General features: G+C 47.0%; 1 protein-coding gene across 1 annotated transcript; it reads left to right on the forward strand.

Moving 5' to 3' along the window:
- Positions 1 to 7648: 7648 nt before the first annotated feature.
- Positions 7649 to 9679, forward strand: LOC103632654 (uncharacterized). Its single transcript, NM_001346421.1, has one exon. It carries the CDS (start codon positions 8169 to 8171, stop codon positions 9057 to 9059), a length of 891 nt encoding a protein of 296 aa, NP_001333350.1. The 5' UTR covers positions 7649 to 8168; the 3' UTR covers positions 9060 to 9679.
- The last annotated feature ends 307 nt before the right edge of the window (positions 9680 to 9986 follow it).

Below are 9986 nucleotides of genomic sequence, written 5' to 3' on the forward strand. Positions count from 1 at the left end.
CGCACCGGACACTGTCCGGTGCTCCCAGACTGAGCAGAGTCTTGGCTGCTCGAGCCAAGACATTTCCAATTGTTCTTTTCCTGTTTCCAGCACTTAGACACAATACATTAGTCTCTGAAACAATGTACTAAGTCTGAGAAACATACCTTTTGACATGATTTCCACTTTGTCCACCCCTTTGCATATATTAACACTTCAGCACCTGTGTTGGACACTAAATCACCAAAACTCTTAGAAATGGCACAAGGGCACATTTCCCTTTCATGTACCTAGGATTTTCACGGATATTGTTCACCAAATGTGGATCAAGTACAGTAAAGGACCTTAGCATTAGACGAACGACGTCGTGGTTCGTCCATCGTGTGCTTCTGTAGCTCCTTATTTTGTTGATGAGGGTCTTGAGCCGGTTGTATGTTTGGGTTGGCTCCTCTCCCCTGATCATTGCGAATCTTCCAAGCTCGCCCTCCACCAACTCCATTTTGGTGAGTAAGGTGACGTCGTTCCCCTCATGTGAGATCCTGAGGGTGTCCCAGATCTGCTTGGCATTGTCCAAGCCGCTCACCTATGATACTCGTCCCTGCACAAAGAGGCTAACAACACAGTAGTAGCTTGTGCATTTCTATGAATCTGTTCATTGATAAACATAGGACTATCCGAGCTATCAAATTTCATTCCACTCTCCACAATCTCCCATATGCTCGGATGGAGAGAGAACAGGTGACTACGCATTTTGTGGCTCCAAAATCCGTAGTCCTCTCCATCAAAGTGAGGAGGTTAGCCAAGTGGAATGGAGAGCAAATGAGCATTTGTACTTTGCGGAATACGAGAGTAGTCAAAAGAAAAGTTCGAATTAACCGGTTTCCTTCTCTCGTAGTCGTTGTCCTTTTGGGAAGAAGTGGACTCGTCGCTGTCGTCGTAGTAGACGATCTCCTTGATGCGCCTTGTCTTCTTCTTCTTCCCATCCTTTCGTTTGTGGCCCGTGCCCGAGTCGGTGGGCTTGTCATCCTTCGGCTCGTTGACGAAGGACTCCTTCTCCTTATCATTGATCATGATTCCCTTCCCCTTAGGATCCATCTCTTCGGGCGGTTAATCCCTTTCTAGAAGAGAACGACTCTGATACCAATTGAGAGTACCTAGAGGGGGGTGAATAGGTGATCCTGTAAAACTTGAACTTAATGCCACAAAAACTTGGTTAAGCGTTAGCACAGTATTGCCAAGTGGCTAGAGAAGAGTCTTAGCGAAACACAATAACCACAAGAGAATCAACACAGGTAGACACAATGGTTTATCCCGTGGTTCGGCCAAGTACAACACTTGCCTACTTCCACGTTGTGGCGTCCCAACGGACGAGGGTTGCAATCAACCCCTCTCAAGCGGTCCAAAGACCTACTTGAATACCACGGTGTTTGCTTTTCTTTTCTATATCCCGTTCGCGAGGAATCTCCACAACTTGGAGTCTCTCGCCCTTACAAAGATGTTCACAAAGAAGCACGGAGTAAGGGAGGGATTAGCAACTCACACAAGACACAAAGATCACAGCAAGTACGCACACACAAGACCCAGACTTAAGCTCAGAAGACTAGCACACTAGAACGGAGCTCAAATCACTAGAATGTCGAACAAGTGCGCAAGAATGGAGTGTGAGTGATCAAGAGTGCTCAAGGAATGCTTAGTATTCTCCTCCATGCGCCTAGAGGTCCCTTTTATAGCCCCAAGCCAGCTAGGAGCCGTTGAGAGCAATCCGGGAAGGCAATTCTTGCCTTCAGTCGCCTGGCGCACCGGACAGTCCGGTGCACCACCGGACACTGCCCGGTGCGGATTTCTTTCCTTCTTTGGCGAAGCCGACCGTTGGCGCCTTGGAGCCTGTTGGCGCACCGGACACTGTTCGGTGCACACCGGACACTGTCCGGTGCACACCGGACAGACCAGTGCCCCCTTCTAGTCGTTGGCTCGGCCACGCGTCGTGCCCGGATTAAGCGGCCGACCGTTGGCCCGGCGACCGTTGGCTCACCGGACACTGTCCGGTGGACACCGGACAGTCCGGTGAATTATAGCCGTACGCCGTTAATTTCTTCCCGGGAGCAGCAAGTTCGCTTGAGCCAGCCTGCACCACCGGACACTGTCCGGTGCACCCAGACCGAGCTGACTTTGGCTGAACAGAGCCATCTCATTTCCAATTCAATCTTTCCTGTTTCCAGCACTTAGACACAATACATTAGTCCATAAAACGATGTACTAAGTCTAGAAACATACCTTTTGACATGATTTGCACTTTGTCCACCACATTGCATAGATCCACACAAAAGCACTTGCGTTGGCACTCAATCACCAAAATACTTAGAAATGGCCCAAGGGCACATTTCCCTTTCACTATTTCTATTTCTATTTCTTTTTCTCTTTCTCTTTTTATTTAATCTCCTTTTTCTTGGAACAAATACTTATATATGTTTCTTGAGTATCAAAAATATTCTATGTGAGGTGCTACTAACAACCATGGTCTATGCATATGATGAATGAAATGTCTTATGAGGTGGGGGCCTTAGGAGATAATTAAGGGGGGGTTAGGAGTTTAGGGTTTCTAACCTTGGGATTAAATTGGGGATGTTACATGAGTTTTATGTCCTATTTATTTATTTTACTCATTAAACTTCATTAGACTACCCTATTATGGATTCAGTGACTAAACATGACTAAAGAACATTAATTACTATGTGTAAAGGTTGTATGACCCCTATTTAATAGGGCGCATGGAAGAAAGGGGAGGAAACATACAATAAAAATGCCACTTTAATCACTTTTAGTCACCCCTTTCATGATTAGAGAACTAAACTTTAGTTGGGAGCCTTTAGTCACCCTGTTTGTTTCTTTAGAGACTAAAAGATGAAGTTTGTATTAGATGAAATAAAAGGATGAAGTTTGTATTATATGGTACACATGTTTCTAATCCTCATGTTTTGTTTTATTATTCAATCATATTCATGTTTTGCAACGACTACAAGAGACTTGGGGCTATATAAAGGATCCCCCACTACCCCTGGAAGAATACTAATGCAACAAGAAAGTGTAAAACAATTGCATACTCTATTCTTTCTCTTTATCTTGTGTATTTCTCTCTAGATCTAGTGTTGGTGCAGTTATAAGCCAAAAGGGAGAGCAGTGCTACTGGGATATAGTGCTAGCAAGATCTTGAGCAAGCAAGGAGTGTTACTCTACCAGAGTGTTGTCAAGAAGTTGTAAACAACCATGACTTTTGCTATAACTTTCATCAGCATAGTGGAAGACTTGATCCGTCATGGTGACGAATCTGAACAAACGGAGGAAGGAGTTAAAATAGACTCTAAGCCAGGTTGGCTAACTCCAACGTGGAGGTAGGCAAGTATTTCAGGCTTGGCCGGACCACGTGATAAACCTCTGTGTCCCCCTATCTCTCTTTGTTGTTTCTTGTTTGCTTTGTTATTTGCAATTATGCTCTCATCTTGGTATAAGATGTTTATGAAGTGCAGAATGTTGTGAGACAATGACTATAATTCTGATGTGATCTACTCGAGCTAATCTTCATTCCGATGTGTACACTGCTTCGAGTAGAGTAAGAAAGTTTAAGTTTTTGGTGTTAATTTTTATTCGCCCCCCTTAGGCGATATCCAGATCTGTGTTTCCCGCAAAGGGAACTTTCAACTTCAACAATAATGTGAACTCATTTTCGATCATTCTATTAAAAATAGATTTAATCTACTATGTGAACATGTTTTCTATTTGTTATGCATGTTTTATCCATTATTCATGTAATGATTGCTTTAGGAATTAATTTAATCTTAGAGCACAATTTTCTAATATGATTGGCACTTTAAGATGGGTAATAGCTTCACTGGTATTATGAAACATGAAAAGTTCGATAGATCAAAACATTAAGAGATGGTTCGTAAAAGAGAAATGGGAGTATGACTTATAAGCTTCACCTGAGGAGGTTGTCTAAAGGGCGCTAAGTATCAGTCAGATTCTTGAGTGAAACTAGTTTACGCAAAACTACCAATTCAAGGCATAGTCCATCTAGTTGGTATGAGCTAGTGCAACTCTTGAGTTTAGATGGATGTTCAACTCAACAATCTTTATCATAAAACTAGTATATAAACAAAATTTGAGGATATCCGGGAGTCAGTCATGTTGTGTCTTCGAGATCTGGTGGGCGATTGGAGTCTAGTATCTAATTTTCTTAGCAATAAATTTGTATTATTATTGGAGTTTATTGTATAATTTTTTAACAATAATTTCTAAAATAAATCTCGAAGACCCACTTATGTTTTCAACTTTGTCTTGCTTTGCGTGACAAGTTCAAAACTGAATACAGTAGATTTAGATATCGTTCCCAAATCCATTTCAATTTTGTATTCTTTCGCACTTATAATCCTACGCTATCCTCTTATATAATAGAGAGGGCATTCTCTTATAAAGACATCTAAATACATGAGAAACAACCAATCTACTATAAGTTAGGGTTTTAGACAAGAGAGTCATTGTGAGACATGTGGATATAAGGCTCCTCCATCCCTGACGCTAGCATGACGCCGACATTGACAATGTGACCAGTGCCTCTGAAACCTCACTCTGTTGGAGAACCTACGTGGGTTAGGACGAATCAGGTTTTTAGGCAGATCACGCGACTACTCACCGAGTAGATGTGTACTTCAACGCCTACGAACTTCAACAACATAGCTAACTCATTCGATTATACTAGGCCAATCACCACTGTGAGCAATAATGAGTTCATTCAAAGTAGATTTAATCAACTACGTGAATATATTTTTAATTTGCTATATATAGCTTATCAATTATTTATATAGTGATTAATTTTGTAACTAATCTAATATTAAAATTGTACGATTTTCTAACGTAGCATAGCATAATCCAACCACCGTTAGCTAGCGGTGTTGTCCTCCAGCTTGCTCAAGTCATTTCTCTAAACACAGAAGCGTGCTTAACTGGTGAAGGTCCGACCTACATTTGATTTATCACCCAGATAGTAGCTTGCACATGCCCCCCACTTCATTTGTTTTGGGGGTCAAGTAGGTTATTGTTGCTGGTCGCGGATCTAGATGCGTTCGGTCAACGCCCTTGTATGAAGTGACAGATAAAAAAAAAGAAGAATGGCTGCGTCATTAGAATAAAATTTGGATCGTATAGTTTAAAATTCATGGACCACTTTAACATTTAAGACTCCAAACCGGTGGCCGTTAACGAATAAAAAAACTGCTACTAATTTGGTAGACCATACAAATGAGCAAATATGCTCTAAAGTTTAAAAACTGTAGACCAAGATCAAATAGAGCCTAAATGGAACTTTCTTAATTACTACTTTCTCTATTTTAAATCGCAAATCACTCGATCTCTATCCTAGATTAAATGTAACAGATTCATATAAAAACACACTAATACGTGCACCATCAAATTATGTTTTCCCCCTGTATATTTGATTATTTAAACATGTAGATGTTAGCACATTTTTCTATGAAAACTATCAGAGTTAGATAACTTGTCATAAAGCTAAAGTGACCTACGATACTAAATGGAGGGAGTGGTACGACTGATCTGAAATTTAAATATATTCCCAGCTAAGGTGCGCACCTGGTTCTGATTCTTCTGAGAGGCCAAGTTGATGCCCTCGTTTGTAGATCTAGAGGCTTGGTCAATTCCTCCCTGCATATTCGGATTCGGACATTACCAAGAAGAATTGCACATGGACATGGTGGGGCGAAATTTCACATCTCAATCATCATTGCTTCGATTCCCAGCTTACGATCGTTGACCTGCCTGCCTAGCTGCCTCGCCAACTACAACGTGTTCCAAAAGGGTTAAGAGAGAGGAGCCAAACTGATTTCATTGCTACGTATACGGTTTTTATGTATCGTACATGTAGATGTTGCTTAAATAAGATGTATATTTAAACACGATTATATTTTTTTTTAATTATTGATATGTGTGTATATATTGATAATAACTATTCTTTATATAACGCAAACATACATAAATTAGAGTTGAAACGTTTTATGTGAAGCAACCATGCGCTTGTTGGAAGGAGGTGACACACGAAGAAGCTAATGTTTAAATTATACTTCTTTTATTTTTTTTATTTGTTGCAGTTTAGTTTAAAAATAAACTAGTCGATAACAAATATTCAATAATGGATATAGTAATAGAGTTATATGTCGAATAAGGGTCATGTGAAAAAGTAGTTTGCTTCAATATGAAAAAGGCATACGACAATCGGTCTCACGAGCAAGCACACGGTGCACGCACAATTTGTGATCCCATGCACGGGTGCGTGACGCCGCAAAGGAGATGCGTGGGACCGGCGCACGCAGCAGCGGGCGTGGCTGCACGCACGGCACGTCTGTAACTGCAACAGCGAGGTCTGTAATGGCGTCACGTCGGGCAACGGCGAATGTGGCGGCACGAGAAGGATGCGTGGTGAGAGCGACGCCAAACCACGGTGCCGGCGTGTGCCAATCCAACGAACCCAACACGCAGAATACATGATGCGAAAGGCGATTAATTTCTTTTCTTTTTTTTTTCGTTTCAGTTGCCGACCGTATTCTGGGCCTGTTTGGTTCAGCTTTTTTCTGACCAGCTTTTCTGAAAATCTAGCTGTGGGGAGAATCTGGCTGTGCGAAGAATCTGAGTATCATTACGATTACGTGTGGAGGAAGATAAAGTTGTTTACAGGGCTCAGGATCTAGAAAGTGACGGATTCCTACTATTACAACGACTCAACCGATTATGTGTTTATGTTGATTTTGAATGGTTTTTGTCCCAACGAATTTTATAGAAACTGGCTGAAAAGCTGAGCGTTTGGCAGTCCGCAGCAGCTTTTGGTGACCAGAAGCTGCCAGAAGCCGAAACAAACAGGGCCTATACGTGACGCTCTGGAGTGTGTTTTCCAGACACGCATGGTTCTCTTCTCTGGCATCACTAGCACCGGTGACCAAACTTGCCGTACAAAAAACGGGGCTGAAGGAAATCACCATTGCCGCTCACCCAAATAAAGACTGTTCCGTTCATTGCCGGTTGGGTGTGGTTCAAACGCCTAATGATCGGCCTCAAGTTGCCGATGGGTTCATTCTCCTGGCTGAGAAAAAAAAAATATACATAGTCGCTCTAGCATATTCGATGTGCATCTCCTCGTCTGCCAGCCTCGAGCACCAAACACCGGCGCAACAAACGAGAACCCGCCACGTGTGCTACCACCGACACCAAGCCGTGGAGCAGGACCATACGCGCCAGTACGTGGCGCTCGGCCAGTGGTCAAAGGCTCTGCGGCAGCAGCACCCCGCCGCATCCGATCCCATTCCACGGAACGCCCGTGCAATTATGGCACCGCGTGGAGTCCGCAGGGAGCAGGTCGCTGGTCCACTGGCCAGTGACTCACTCTCCACGCTCTGCCACTGCCACCATCATCGCTGACACGCTGCTGTAGGAAAAGGGGGGCTTCTCGCCGGCGGAGTAGGCGCGAAGCATAGTAATCCGTAATCAGGAATCACTCACTCCTCCAAAAATTACGGCGACACTGCGATGAAACTGAGGGTTAGGGGGGCGCTAATCAAATGCGGCGAGGCCGCGTCGCTATAAAAGAGCTCCTCGCGCCTCCTTTCCACCTCCCCGCCCCACCAAACACTCCCGCAGACCCACAGCCCCGCCCGTCCCCGTCCGTCCACAGCCAGCTCCGCCTCCCATCCAGCGCCCGTCCACAGCCGCCGCAGTTCCAGTGAGATCGAGCGAGGTAAGCTTAGATCTGAGCGATTTCTCTCGCGCGTCGCAGGTAAAGTTCACTCGACTTCGACTCTCTCATCCTCTTCTGTTCTTCCTGGTTCCGTCTTCTTCCTCGAGCAGACAGCGAGAGACCCGTGGCCTTTTAGATCCCGGGCTTCAGATCTGCTGTTTCTTCTTCGGTTTGGTTCTAGTTCTAGCAGTGTACTAGTACTAGTCGTTAGGTTGGTAGCCAAGAGAGGTTCTTTTTCCACACCTCCCTTGCGCAAGTGAGTCCTGTCCTGAGTGGATCTACCCACCACTGCCATCTGTTTTTACTGTGGCTGTTGGGTTCCGCCAGTTTCTTCGTTTGTTCTTGGTTTGCTAGAGAGAGAGGAAAAAAAACAAAAAAACAAAAAAAAACAGTCTAGATGGCTGCTACTATAGATCTGTCAGGGGAGGAGCTGATGAGAGCACTCGAGCCTTTTATCCGGGATGCCTCTGCTCACGGATCCAGTCCGCTCCTCCACCCGCACCAGCCACTTAGCCCCTCGTCGCCGTTCTCCTTCCACCAAGCCGTCGCCGCCGCCTCCTCCTACGGAGGGAACTACCCGTTCGCCGCGGCCGACGAGGCGGGCCAGCTGAGCCCTTCCCAGATGCAGTACATCCAGGCCCGCCTCCACCTGCAGCGTCGCCAGGCACAGACCTCCGTGCTGGGCCCGCGTGCCCAGCCCATGAAGGCGTCCGCGTCCGCGGCCCCCGCCCCGGCGCGGCCGCAGAAGCTGTACCGCGGCGTGCGGCAGCGGCACTGGGGCAAGTGGGTGGCGGAGATCCGGCTCCCGCGCAACCGCACCCGGCTCTGGCTCGGCACCTTCGACACCGCCGAGGAGGCGGCGCTCGCCTACGACCAGGCCGCCTACCGCCTGCGCGGCGACGCGGCGCGCCTCAACTTCCCCGACAACGCCGCCTCCCGCGGCCCGCTCCACGCCTCCGTCGACGCCAAGCTCCAGAGCCTGTGCCAGAGCATCGCCGCGTCCAAGAAGGGCGCCAAGAAGCCGGCCTCCGCCGCAGCTGCCGCGTCGTCGTCCGCCCCCACCAGCAACTGCTCCTCGCCGTCGTCCGACGACGCGACCTCGTCCTGCCTCGAGTCCGCCACCGAGTCCTCGTGCCCGTCCCCGTCGCCGTCCGCCTCGCCAGGGCCGACGGTGCCGGAGATGCAGCAGCTGGACTTCAGCGAGGCGCCGTGGGACGAGGCCGCCGGCTTCGCGCTCACCAAGTACCCGTCGTACGAGATCGACTGGGACTCCCTCCTCGCCAATTAATCGTCGCCCCTTGTTGGCTGGCTGGCTGGCTGGCTCCCATCCTACCCACACTGCCGTCGTGCAGCAGGAGGAGGGTTAAAGAAGGTTAACGGCCGTCGCGCAGATGGGATTTTAGACATCCTGCGCGGGCACTAGTTGGATCATTAGTGCTAATCCCCGTCCGTCCGTTCGTTGGTTGGTTCTGTGTAGATGTCCGTCCGATTCGTTTGGTCCTTGTCACTGGTGAGTCAGTTGTAGATCTCGGGTTATTTAGGGTTTGGTTCTCCGGAGGAGGAGAGAACCACAACCGACGGGAAGCCGGCGTTTTTGTGTCCGGCGTTCTCCGGTGGTGGCCGGTACGTGTCACACTGGTCAGTGACCCCACCCCCCCGGCCGTTCAGGTGTCCGTTGTCCTGGTAGCTGTTTTTGTTGTGCTAGATGGTGTGCTGTGCTCTACAGGTTGTAAAGAGCAGCACGGTGTGATGTGAGGAGATGCTTGTCAAGCAGTAGTGCTCCGTATGATGTATGTTGTAAAATCAGCTAGCTAGCTGTGTCCAGGAGTTGTAATTTGATGAACTGCTACTGTTGGTGCTACTATTGTATGGTTTATTGTTGTATAAACAATCTGTGTTCGGCTGTTCCCCAGTTTTTCCTTGATTTGAATGTTTGCAAGTAATCACGGCCACAGACACAGACGGCGTGCGTGCGTTCGCTCTGATGATATTAGTAGATTGTCTTGAGCAATCTCAGCTCAGAAAGTTCAACGTTCTTTTTATTTACCACAGACACAGACGGGGCGACCTTGATGCGGCGGGTTGCGTTGCGTTTGCGTATCATGGACTGAACACCCAACGGTTGCGTAACGCGTACTACCACTGCTACCATCGATAATATGATCGGTTCAGCATCGTCTGTTGTCATCACTCACCCAAGCGAAGCCGAGGCGTG

Source organism: Zea mays, chromosome 7, assembly GCF_902167145.1.
Source record: "Zea mays cultivar B73 chromosome 7, Zm-B73-REFERENCE-NAM-5.0, whole genome shotgun sequence".
Taxonomy (NCBI): Eukaryota; Viridiplantae; Streptophyta; class Magnoliopsida; order Poales; family Poaceae; genus Zea; species Zea mays.